This window comes from Phoenix dactylifera, chromosome 18, assembly GCF_051530095.1.
Source record: "Phoenix dactylifera cultivar Ajwa chromosome 18, Ajwa_hap1_PhDact_Kaust_v1.1, whole genome shotgun sequence".
In the NCBI taxonomy this organism is placed as follows: Eukaryota; Viridiplantae; Streptophyta; class Magnoliopsida; order Arecales; family Arecaceae; genus Phoenix; species Phoenix dactylifera.
This window is the reverse complement of record NC_143207.1, coordinates 20,116,048-20,129,036: the sequence shown is the minus strand read 5'-3', so window position 1 is coordinate 20,129,036 and position 12,989 is coordinate 20,116,048. Positions and strand designations below refer to the sequence as shown.

Below are 12,989 nucleotides of genomic sequence, written 5' to 3'. Positions count from 1 at the left end.
ATGGCCTCCAACGGGACAGCCTTGGGTAAGGTCAATCCGGAGTCTTCACCCATGTCCACCTCTTCTCTGCCAACTCTTTTCCACTCAAAAAGTATTGGATCAATGTCCTAAGTGCTAGACCAACCTCTCTTATTGCAAGCCCTTCCTTTGGGCACCTCCTCCTCCCCATTCCAAATGGGATCATCCACTTCCCTTCTTTTTTCCCATTCTCAAATCTTTCTGGCTTGAATTTTGCGGATTCCTCCCGTGTCTTGGCGTCTCCATGGATGTAGTACATCTCAATGGTATGATTTATTTTTGAGAGATTTTCAGCAGCTAAGACTATTTTTCTCAAAAAAATCATAAGGCACCCAACCAACCGGTTCAAGAGGATATTCTGCAGCAAGTTAAAAAAGAATCAAAAAGGAGAAGAAGGCCGGCTGCCAGTAGAAGTTGATTCGGTGCACTCGGACTTGGATTAATTTCATGGGGAACAGCAGGCCCCAAATCAAGCTGACTCCAGACCGCCACGTGAGAGCACGAGCGAGCGTGGAAAAGAAGGGGGGAAGAAGAGCATGATGATCGTAGACCGAGTCTCCTCCGCTTCTCTTCCGCCGCAAATACCGCACGCTGATGATCGATTCGCAAGCGAATCATGATGAGAGGGGCCACCGTTAACTGTCAGAAATATTAGCCTACGCTGCACCATGATTTAGCACCAATCTTGGTGTCACGCAAAAAACGAACAACAAAGAACGTACAATCTTCTTCCACGTGTCTACCATCATTTCTGCTAACCGTCCCCCAACTCTTTCCACAAGCTCACGGATGTGACAAATATACATACTAAAACATGTGAGATGAACCCTTTTTCTTTAGCTTTCGGCGTGGGAAAAAAAAAAAAAAAAACTTTATACCCTGTCATACTTTCAAAAATAAAGGTGCACTCTTTATGCCATGAAATATGATAATGATATGTATAAAATACTGTTTCTATTTTATTTTTGGTTTTAAAAATATTATTTGATTTTTATGCCCTGCTGATCGTGTATTAATAGAAAATATGATTAATCTTTGCTTGTTCCGTAAAAAGCTCTTTCTCATTTTATTTTATTTATTCATAATATTTTGATATATTTAGTTTATCCATTTTATTGTTTTTTACTTGAAAGATGTTTAAGGGCTAAAATTTATATTCTTATCTAACTCACTAGTTTATTTGATACGTGGATTGCTTGCTTGTAGCTTGACTTTTTATTTGCTAACATTATATTTTAAATTTATTTTTATTACATATTTATTTATATTTGACATTATTCGACAACCTGTATTTATTTTTTTTTAATTTCTATGAGTCTGCTGTCGATGTGCATTTTCTGAATTGCTAGTATCATATAAAATCTAATAGAAACATAGGACCACCCCTAAACTTAAGAAGCGGCAATTCTGTATTAGATTGCAATTCGCAAGTATTTATTGAATGAATCATAAATAATTCATGAATAAACATCGCCGATCTTTCCATATTTTTGAACATGAAAATCTTTCAGAGAAGCCAATGATTAGATCTTCTATTTATTCAAAATGTATGCGACCATGGTGTCCCATCGCGCGTACATCATCAGATGGTCAGACGCCTGCATTTCAGACGGTCAATTTCACCCAGTCGTCCGTGGAAAGGGCCGAGGTCGCACAGCCAAAATTTCTTTGAATGGCCACAGCCATCGAAAGGACCAGCATCATGAGCCATGAATTCAAATCCTTCCGCGGATGGACCGTTCTTGCATTTGAAAATCTGAAGCAGTCCCATCCAGAGGAAAACCAGGGGCGGGCACCGTTCCTTTTGTACCAACCGTACGTGCTTTCCAGGCCCTCCTCCAAAGGAACCAGATTCCCCTGTCCCAAGCCTTTGTTGAAACCATAAGCCAGGCAAAGGAACGGAAGCCTGCAAAGCTTTTGTTTCGTTGTCCTATTGGTCCAATTATCCCTCCATTTGTGGGGCACTATGGGCTGATCACAAAAGGTTCACGTGTTATTGATGAGGTCTTTACTTAGTGGGTTGGTGGTAAATCCTATCATGTGAGGTTGTCCGTTGCTGAGAGTTGGAGTAAATGGGTTTGGGTACGACTGGCATTGGGCTCGTCAGCTTGTTCGGCTGTTCGGTAGGCCTCATGCAGGATTTTAGTTCGTACCACCATCATATGAGTCTGGATTTCTGGGGGAAAGCCATTGCATAATCGACCGACCAACTAGTTCGGGATTTCTAAGTTGGAGGATGAGTACATCGTATTTATCTTCATCCTGTCCTATGTCACGATGGATCCTTGAGTTTTGTTCTCTCCATGAAGAGCATAGCTGTTTTCGATGGTTGACCACCATATACGAGCTAGGCCCTTTTGAGTTCTGCCTTCACGAAATGGACTTGTTTATGGTCAGAGAGATGTTTCCAATCAGAATGGTTGTCGATGGAGGTAACGCCAGTCCTAAAAAGCTACAAAATCTAGCTTTCCAAAGAAGTTCTCTACTCCCGCTCTTCGCGAGATTTTGTATTTTGATGTTCTTGGGTGCATTCGGACACGTGTTGTTTGAAGCACCCGTTTTAAGCAAAAAAAAAAAAAAAAAAAAAAAAAGAAAGAAGAAAAAAAAGAAAAAAAAAAAAAGAAGAAAAAAAAGAAGTTCTCTACGTTCGGATAGAAAATTTCGTCGTATGCATCTTTATCGGACTATTGATTTGGGGTAGGATTGCGACCACTGATAGTTGCAAAGCGGGATGCGTCTGCTGCTCGGCCACGGTCTATTGGAGTTGTTTCAAGGCTTCCATCACCTCAGTCAATTAGGTCTCAAGCTCGTCAACTTTGGAATTGGTATTTCTGCTAGTTGGATCCACAGCTGTCGAGGTTGATAATCGAAGCTGAGCTTCTTAAAGATCTCAGCCAATCTTGAGGTGCATGCAAGGATCATGGACGACTGGGGGAGTCTTTCTTGATTGTTGGGACTTGCTGGCTGCTGGCTTCTAGTAGTGGAACAACACTGTCAGAAAGTTTCGATGGCGAGCTTGTGGCAATCGAAAAAGGTACCGACGGTCATCATTTCGGATGTTAAAATTATTGTAGCACCATTGATTGATTTGTGATTGATTGTGCCAAACATAGTCGGCCTGCATAAAGACTGATTGTGCCAAACATAATCGCACTTACCAAACTTCACCTGATTAATTTGTGCTTGATTGTGCCAAATATAGTCGGCATTACTAAACTTTGTCAGCCTCGTAGTACTATCTAAAAGCTGCTCCTATACATTGTAATTGATAGGCAGAAATACAATTCTCTTCTCTTATTCTTTTTTTTTAACACGGGGCATCGATTGGCTAGTGCCGATGAGCCTGATGGTGATAGGGTAGTACTATACAACCAAAAGCTCCAAAGGGCTCATGGAGGCCGGTGCCGTGCCGGTATCCTACATACATCTCTTCAACGCACAATATTATATCTAGTTTCATTTTAAACGATTGCACAGAACTTTGTTGTCGTTTCCATTGGATAGGAGCGAACCAATACGAGTTTGCTGCACCAATTGGCGATGATTTCACAGGGACATTGCATTCTCAGCCCGAATCGGTTTCAAACGGGCCTCAGGCGGCGGCCCATAGCGTCAGGGCAAAGTTACTCACGAGATAACCTAACGGTCAATGAAGAGCGAGCGTGCGAGCGAGAGACGGGATGCGGAAACCTACCATTCCTCCTTCGGAATTACCAAATCAAATTGCCGACGATCTTCTTCATCATCATCTCCCTCTCCTCCTTTGATTCGTCTCTCCTCTTGGTTGCTCATCAGATAGTTTTCCTCTCTGGAGGTCTGATCATCTCGTATAATTTTCCTCTCTGGAGGTCTCATCATCTCGTAGCCGCCCACCAGGATGGGAAGCAGCAACAACATACAGGCCAAGCTGGTGGGTACGTCTTCCCTTTTTTTTTTTTTTTGTGAATTCCTTATTTGCATTCGCCATCATCATCATCATCTTTGCCTCTTCTTCTATCCACGGATCGAAGAGGGTTGTATCATGGGAGGAGAAGAGTCTTTCTCATATCAATTGCTATCCTTTGGAATTGCTTATGGCGTTTTGGATTCGATTACCAAGTTTTTCCTGTATACATGATTGCATCTCCGACTGGTGCAACTGATTTCTTGCCTCGGATGACAAAACTTGTCGATCCCTGGATCTGCGGGGGCGCCTCAAACTTGTTAACTTCTTGCCTCGGATAAGCCGAGCTGTTTATGTTAATACCTTTTTTTTAGCAAATGTTTATGTGAAAATTGATGCAAACTGAAAATGTCATGCAAAGAATAGTTTTCTTTATTTATCTATAAATAAAATAATGAATCCTCTATGTTTGGAAGGTGAGATCTCTGTTCATGCATGAGTCCTGTCTGGCATTTGCTGTTGAGTTGTAACATTGGATTGTGTGGCGGGGAAATTCATCCTCAGACGTTTAATAATGCTCGGTCCTGATTAGAGTAATATGCATGGGCACGTTGTCATGTTACCTGCAATGCTCAGCTGGTTTCCAAAACAACGTACTACCATGATCATGTTTTATTCGCTATAGCGGGGGCTCTATCCATAAGATGAGAGAAAAAGGTCGTCCATGTACGCTAGGATTACTATTTGTCTTGACTTCAAATACACAAGAATACCAGCACTCTGGAATTCTGATTAATTCAGTTTTCCTAGTATTGGAGATTATATATCAGAAATCGAATACGGGTAGGCGTGCTTATCCTGCATTACAGATATAGCATGTTAGACTTTTCAGAACCAGAAGAAACTTAGTTTACCATCTTTGATTTGTTTCCCAGCCGGAGATTATCGAACTTCATATTTTTGTCTGCTTTGTCATGGGAATTATCCCACTTGGATTTGTCCGTAAAAACCAAACCCCATCAGAAGCTGACAGCTGAGTTCAGCGCAAAACCAGAGACAAGTAATAAGCCCATGGAATATCATAAGTGGTGGCTGATTACCTCAAAAGGGCAATTTCACTAAATGTAATATCAGGGAGCTGCATACATACTGCTTGAAGATCATGTCCACCCCTATCTTCTTTCCTCATTCTAGACATTGTTTTATATTAGGCGAAGAAGGAAAGACAGACAAGAAAATTGAGAAGGATGAATGAGAGGAACTGAAATAATGGCCAAAAAAAAAACAAGACTGGTATGCAAGGATCCAATTTGGTTTCTTTGATTTCACTCTTCTTGATTGTACATTCCATCTCATCCCAAAAAGAAAGACATTCGTGCCCCAGCTAAGCTCATTCCATGGCATAGATTAAATGAGTCTTGATAGCATCACTGATTTACTGGATAGGTAGCCCTACTATTCGTTCTACTTCTGTTATGCATATACAACAATTCTGCAGTGAGGCATTTCAGAATTCAGACATTCAGTGAAAGCTAACTGAGGTTCAGCAAGAGTAATGAGAATGAAAAAAGTCTGCATGACTCCTTCAATTATGTTTAACAGTAATAATATATGAAGGCATCAGAAGGACTATGATTTGATCGAGAGATAGCCAATACTCCCCATTCTCTTACTTATTTTGCCTCTCTTCTTTCTACTTCTTGTATCTTCTTACCTCTTCAAAAAAACTCAAGTTTATCATGTAATATTGGAGAATGGATTGTGTGCTAGTGATGCATTGTGCTCGTACTTGGCACGTATCAGCACCATGACAGTGCCGCATGCTGCAAGCGCAGTCTAGTTTGTATTCTCCAGCGCAGATGACAATCCATGTATTCGAGTAAGCTTGAGATCATCCATTTTGATTGTGATGATATTGCTTCTTTTCGTGATTCTGTTTACAAAAAACTTTATCGCTGCATATTGCTCGAGGTTGTTGACCATTCTTCTTCCAGCTTCTGTCGACATTATCATATCATACTTTTAGTCCTACCTCATCACCAACATTGCATACTCATAGCTTTATTCGTAAGTTTTCTTGGTGCTTTCCTATGATTGTGACCTCTCAATAGTAGCTTTCCACCCTTTGGTGTTCTTGCAGATCATATAATGAGAATGTTGACTGTTCCAAATCTAGTTCTACTTATCCCATAACTGCCTGCACTCCTCATTTTGTGCTACTCTCTTTATTGTATACCTTATAGTTCACATAATAAATGACCCCCCTTCATTACGTGACAATGTTGAAATATATGCATATGAAGAACATATGCTGATGAAGTGACTAATTTTCTGGGGCATGAGATAATTCACTATTATTTGATTTTGTGTTTGAAGGCCTCATTATTACATTGTCTGTGGACTAATCTTATGTAAGCACCCAATGTGACTGGGCAGCCACTTTGGATAAGATTTGGTTCGCTCACATGTTGAATGATTCATAACAAAAGCTATGTAATATTTATGTACGACATCAGTGAAACAATTTGTTGAGAATATTCCGTGCATTAAACTAAAACTATTGGTCACAGAGGCGGTTTGCTAGTATGAGCACCTTATGTATAGATAATTTATCAATTTTCCCATTATTCTGCTAATTATACATAAAGACATAAACAACAATTGTTAATCAAAAATTATGTCTTCAGATGCATGTGAGAAACATCTAAATATACTATTCTTCGTCTGACATATGATAACAGGCTTCTCACTATTTGTGCTAGTGTCCCAATTTCTAGCTTGCATTGCTATTTGTCTATCATGTGCAGGCTTTTACATCTTAATCCTAAATGTTTTCATATTATTTTACCAACATAGCATGCCAACTCCTATGACATCCGCACATAATGTAAAAATTTCATAGGAAATTGTAAAGATGTTATAAAACTTATAAGACCAATTTACCCTGCATTTGTTGATTACATAATGTTGATGGGTGCAGCAGCTTATATGCTTTATGAGAAGCTCTTTAACATGTGTTGTTTTTCCATCTGAAACGAATTAGTGAAACTCTTGGCCTAACTAGCTGACATAAAATATCAGACTCAGTATGTACTTGTTACAATATGTTTGGAAACTGGCCCTATCCCTCTGCAATTACATGTTTTATTGTCCAACCATTATGTTTCTTTTTAATGTATAAAAGCAAACCAATAGCTGCAAAAGGTGTTGATTGAAAGTTGATATCTATAAATCCATATATCTATCTTGTTAGCTGGTAAATACATTTTATAAATATAAACTTTTTAACATGTTCATGTGTGAACGCTCTTTTAGTTCGGTGAAAACATTTGCATTTCAAGTATTCTTATAGTATGGAGTCAAATCTGTACAATCAAGATAACATTTGTTGAGTGTTTCTCTAAACACATTCTATATTTATGATCAAATTTGCTTGAATTTTTTTCTACTCTTTGTGCACATTATTTATTTATAACATGATATTTTTTATAAACTTTCAATTTAACTATCTGTAAAGACAAAAGGAATTCAAAATGCTTAGTTCTTTGGCTGGCTGTAACTGCTATGAAACTGTAACTGTAGGTCTTGCTTCCAATGTTTCTTTTCCTAAAAGGAACTGCCTTCCATTAGTTCATGAGGTCTTTCTAAGTCAAGCAATGGGCAGGAGTTTGTCAAGCTTTCCTAGGAAAATAAGAGACCATACTTCTATTATAAGTTGTAGAACTTCAGAACTCAGAAGTATCAATAAGTGATCCAGTTTCCTTTTCTAGCATATACGTTTCATCTAGGATAGCAGGATCCTTAGTTGTTTAGGTTACCTTAGTTATCTGATGTTCATCAGTGGTACTCCATAACGGTAAAAAAATAAATAAATCATATGGTAGTCCTTTATGTTCATATTCGTATGTATGTAAAAATAGTAAATGCATTGTCATGTTTGCTTTCCAAGGACAATCGAGATGTGTATCTCATATTCCCAATACCAGAACACACACTGTTCTTTTTTTTTTTCTTTTTAACGATCAGGATAATCCATTATATTTCTTTGTTCTACCCTCAGTTGAAATTTGGAGTCCAATACCCACCCTAAGAATAACCTTCAGATCCTACTTTTTTTCTGAACTTAAAACCTGCCTTGGAAAAAATAAAATGAAAAGACTTGTTAAAAATTCCCATTCATTATGTCAATCTAAACAGATCTTTTGTTTATGCTTAGGAAAGAATTTTGCTTCTCAATTAAATTAGAGAAGATAATCAGATGATATTGGGCTGGGAAATCTATTACCAACTGAATAAAGAATTAACTCAAATAACTCTAAAGTTGTTAAAATCTGTATGCCAAATATTGATTGCATATACAAATTGGGATAAATGTCCTTGAGCATAAAATATCAAGGTTTGTTTTTCTTTTTACATGTGCATATTTTTGCGTATAGTTTTCCTTACTGTAGATGGCTTTGCGGCTTCATCTTCTAAAAGTTGGGTGGTATTGTCTGAAATGATAGATTGGCCCAACTTCTCAGTGACAGAAAAAAGTGACTTTGCAGTTTGGTGTTTGCTCCTCATGCATGGATTAATTTATTCAACTGAAGGGACTTCTTTGACTATCTGTGGTGGGTCGCTTCTACATATTTATTAGTAGACAGCTTCAAAGCTAGAGGCGACTTCTTGGTGATTTATATGCTCTAGTTGGTAAATTGTTGCCTAGATCATTAGTTGGGTATATGAAATAACATCCTAAAAATAGAAAAGCAAAGAGTGGGTTCTTCACTCTTCAGTAATAAGAAGTATGCAAAGGTTAGGGGTGCAGTCTTTAGTTATGAGTGGGTATTCTGAACTCTAGTAGCATCAGTTGGATCAGAAGGTTCAGGATATACTATATAATTACAGTTGCACTTTTATCATTTCTACTTGTTTCTCTTGTATCCACAACCTCGATGAATGTGGCCTGAATTGTTTACTTTTAAACATATGATACTTCGCAAAAAATATAGATTTTCTTAATGTTATGTTCCAATTCTGTTACATCATTCTTTAATATTGGACTAAATGCTCAAGATCGCCCTGGTTCTTGTTCACTAGCCACCAGACCCAATAGCTTACGCTTTTAGGGAATGAGACAGCAACGTATATCAGGCCTTAACACCCGTCCATATTGGCACCCCAGACCGTGCACTTAACAGCATGAATTAGCCAAGAGAAACTTAAGACAATAACTGAAAGCAAGTCAAGAGAAGAAAATGCTCAAGATGGTAAATGGGTGAGCTAAAGAAAAATTGATTTCGTGACCTCTAACTTTGATACAATGCTTACTAACTACCAGATCCCAAAAATTTAAGCTGTTAGGAAATGGGTAAACAATATATACCAGGTCCTAACACTTCTAAATTAAAAGGTGCACTGTCTAAGTGATTTAGTATTGCATATATAGTATATGAGAGACAACTTTTGTTCATCTAGGTGCTTCTTGGGGACATGGGCACAGGCAAGACAAGTATAGTGCTGAGATTTGTCAAAGGCCAGTATTTTGATTATCAGGTTTGTTTCGGTTCCTGTTTTGACCTGCTGCTATGATTTATTTGTATATAATTGACAGTGAAGACATACCTGACATTAAGTGTGTCTCCAGGAATCTACAATTGGAGCAGCCTTCTTCTCTCAAATACTATCCCTGAATGAAGCAACTGTAAAATTTGATATATGGGACACTGCTGGGCAAGAACGGTACCATAGCTTGGCTCCCATGTACTATCGTGGTGCAGCTGCAGCTGTCGTCGTGTATGACATCTCCAGTGCGGTAAGTCATTTACTAAAAATTTGAGAACTAGTGCCTAGAAATCAGATCATTTCACCACTGATATCAGTTTTAGAATGCAGAAAGCCAGAAGCTAATATATGTATGCTTTTGTTTTAAGGAAAATCATTATGATATTTTTTTTGTTTCCTCGGAGGAGTGAGATCAAGCTGGAATTGTTTTCTTTTCTTAATAAAAAAAAAGAAATGTTATAGTGATCTTGTTATTATTTCCATTAATGATCATCTTCATCAACATTGGTATCAAAATCAGTATTAGTATTAATATTAGTAGTAGTAGAACATGTTCTTTAAGCTATCCTCTCTACATCCACCACATGTCTATCTCAATGTTCTCATCTCTGAAGCATTCATCTGCTGTGCTTGGAGCATTTTTTTAATCTGCAACATTCAATTGATATCTTAATTCTTATTATGTATTTCCCTTGCTCTTTTAATGGTTTGTGGAGATCAAAGATGCCACATCTCCATGTCACCAACTTGTACTTATTCAATTGGATATTTCTTCATTTACTTCTTCCAGCTTTTGCAGAATAGAAATGATTGTGTTGGGGTATCTCTTCATGAAAATTTTGGGGCCTTGTTTAAGCAGAATTGATGACCATTTACTTAGTTATGATATCTATTTACATTCATACTGTTTTCATTAATGGTTACTTCTGATTTGAAACATCTGTGTATTTTCCTCCAGGATTCATTTGCTCGAGCAAAAAAGTGGGTTCAAGAACTTCAAAGACAAGGTGACTTATGGTGATTTAAATTATTTTTGCTTTCCGACCTGCAATTCTGGATATGTAAAAGCATCTCAATTAGTTCAATTCCATACTCCACTAACTAGTGGTTCATGTTTAATAAAAAATTCCTATCTAAAGCTACACTTCTATTTCCACCTGTAATTTGGATATGGAAGAGCATGATCACGTTCATTTTGTTTCATATTCCGATAACATGCTTTTCTGACACATTAATAGGAAAAATTGATAGCAAATTTCTTTCAATCCTCTGATACACACCCACATACATACATGCATGCATGCATGCATACATATAAATACATACATATATATTATACGCGCACACACACGCGCGCACACACACACACACATATATATATATACGACTGTCAAAGAATTTTCAAATAGATGCAATTTGTCTTTTGCAACTTGCTCTTGGGCTGTGTGCATGCAATTCTGCTGTTTTAAAATGTTTTCTGGGCCTTAAACATTTAGAACATCAATATAACTAGTCATTAATGGAAATTACCCATCCTAGAAGATAGGTCAACCTAGTTGACCAGGATGCCTAATATATAAATATAGTAGGAAGTAAAGCTAATCATCTTGTATCTTTCATGGTTGTAGATATGTCATCTTTAACATTCTCGAATTTGTGCACATACTGCTAATATTACTAAATTTACCTATTTATGTTCACTAAATTAGTTATAATCTTTCTGTTAAGTACTCCATTTTTAATGGTAGTTGATTCCATTCTAGGGAATCCACATTTGGTGATGGTATTGGTGGCTAACAAGGCTGACTTGGAAACAAAGAGGCAGGTGGATAATGAGGTATATAGTTTTGACTCTTTACTCTTCTTGACTCTAATTTGTTCTTGTGGTACTAGTTGAGTTCCAAAGGAAGCAAGAACTACGATGAAAAAATGGTGCTTAAAAGTGCTGACTGGGAACCACTGGAGTTTGGGTTTTACATAAGAAAGGCATCCATAACTTTATAAATGATTAACAACGAGAACTGACCTTGGTGACAAGTAATATTATATACCACTCAGTAGATCTGCACACTAATTTTTGGGTCGTTGTTTCATGAAGCACTCTATTACTTTAGAGACTTCTGGGCATATCTATTTTAATGGGCTTTGTAAGAGCCTTCAGTTCAGGTAGAACAGAAATCCAAGATGTTCTGATACTTGGAGAATAACTATTACGCCAACTAACAGGAGCTACTCATAGCACTTTTTGGAGAGTATTGTAGAACTGAGATTAATGCAATCACTTCAATCTCGAAAAAAAGTTAGTCCGAGTGAAGATCAATCATCAATATGCCTTTGGTGGATAGGTTTAAAAGCAAGATTGTATTTAGCTTTTAGCAGTCTTAATAGTGTTCGCCCATATGTACATTACAGATGATTTTGGTGTCTTAGCACTGTGCTGGTGCCAGTCACACTATTCCATTCCAGTGGTTTTTGAATCCATGGTGTTCAGTATGATGAATTATTTAGAAGTAAAACAGCGAGCCATGTCTTCTGTTGTTTCTTAGAGTATTAGCAACCGAAACTAGTTTCTTAGCCTTGCAAGTCTTACTAGTTTCTAAGCCAGTGTTTGAAACATGGACATGACTGGTTTATATTAAAAAGGCTACTTAGTTGATAAATAAGGACATCCCGATGCATGAGGATCCTACCATTGCGGGTCTAGGGAGCGTTAAATATGCACAACCTTGTCCCCTCATGCAGAGCGGTCGTTTCCATGTATATGCCATCTCTTTTTTAACATGGCTCGATAATAAAGCATGCATGCAAACTTGATGAAATGCCGTAAGGAAAGCAGGTTAACAGAAAAGAGTGAATGCCTTCCCATCCATGTAATCATATTAGAATGGATATTCCAAACTAGCCAATGAATGGGAATGGGAGATACCACTTTTTAATAGTCTTTCTTGTAATGTGTATTTAAATGTTGAGAAGTCATTGTTTTGTTTTATGACATCTGGAGGACCGCTACTGCATCTTTTTAATATTATGCAACAATCAAGGACAGCATGATTCTTTTTGACTACATTTCAGGAAGGCGAGCTATATGCTCAAGAAAATGGGTTATTTTTTATCGAGACTTCAGCGAAGACAGCACAAAATGTCAATGAGCTCTTTTATGAAATAGGTATGCATGATTCACAGCCTTATTCTTTATATATGTAAATAAAAAAGAAAATTTTTTGAGTCTGTAGTGCTGGTAGCTGACTTTGTAACTCTCTCCACAGCTAAGAGACTGGTGAAAGCCCGACCTGCACGCCCCACTGGGATGAATCTGCACAATGAAACCCAAGATAGGAGAAGAAGGCTGTTTTGCTGCTCAACATAATTAGTGTTTGAAAGACTAAATAAATAACCTTCTCTCCTACTTTGGCTGGTCCCACTGCTTCCGTTTGTGACTGTCTCATATGATCTGGAATACTTGTTTTTTAAGCAGCATTTCTAAATTCTTTCTGTGAAATTCTTGGTAATGAACATCTACTGATTCTGCCCGCTGTATCAA

The 12,989-nt window shown here is 37.7% G+C and overlaps 1 protein-coding gene across 2 annotated transcripts; it reads left to right on the top strand.

The window, feature by feature from the left end:
- Window positions 1-3,550: 3,550 nt before the first annotated feature.
- Window positions 3,551-12,989, top strand: LOC103713777 (ras-related protein RHN1-like). Of its 2 annotated transcripts, none has more exons than XM_088714628.2 (7): window positions 3,551-3,932; window positions 9,362-9,439; window positions 9,531-9,698; window positions 10,407-10,455; window positions 11,212-11,285; window positions 12,521-12,614; window positions 12,715-12,989. In XM_088714628.2, exons 2-7 carry the CDS (start codon window positions 9,377-9,379, stop codon window positions 12,813-12,815), a joined length of 549 nt encoding a protein of 182 aa, XP_088570754.2. In that variant the 5' UTR covers window positions 3,551-3,932; window positions 9,362-9,376; the 3' UTR covers window positions 12,816-12,989. The 2 variants fall into 2 exon arrangements, with proteins under 2 accessions (XP_088570754.2, XP_008799023.4); XM_008800801.5 differs by having other exon boundaries at window positions 3,667-3,928.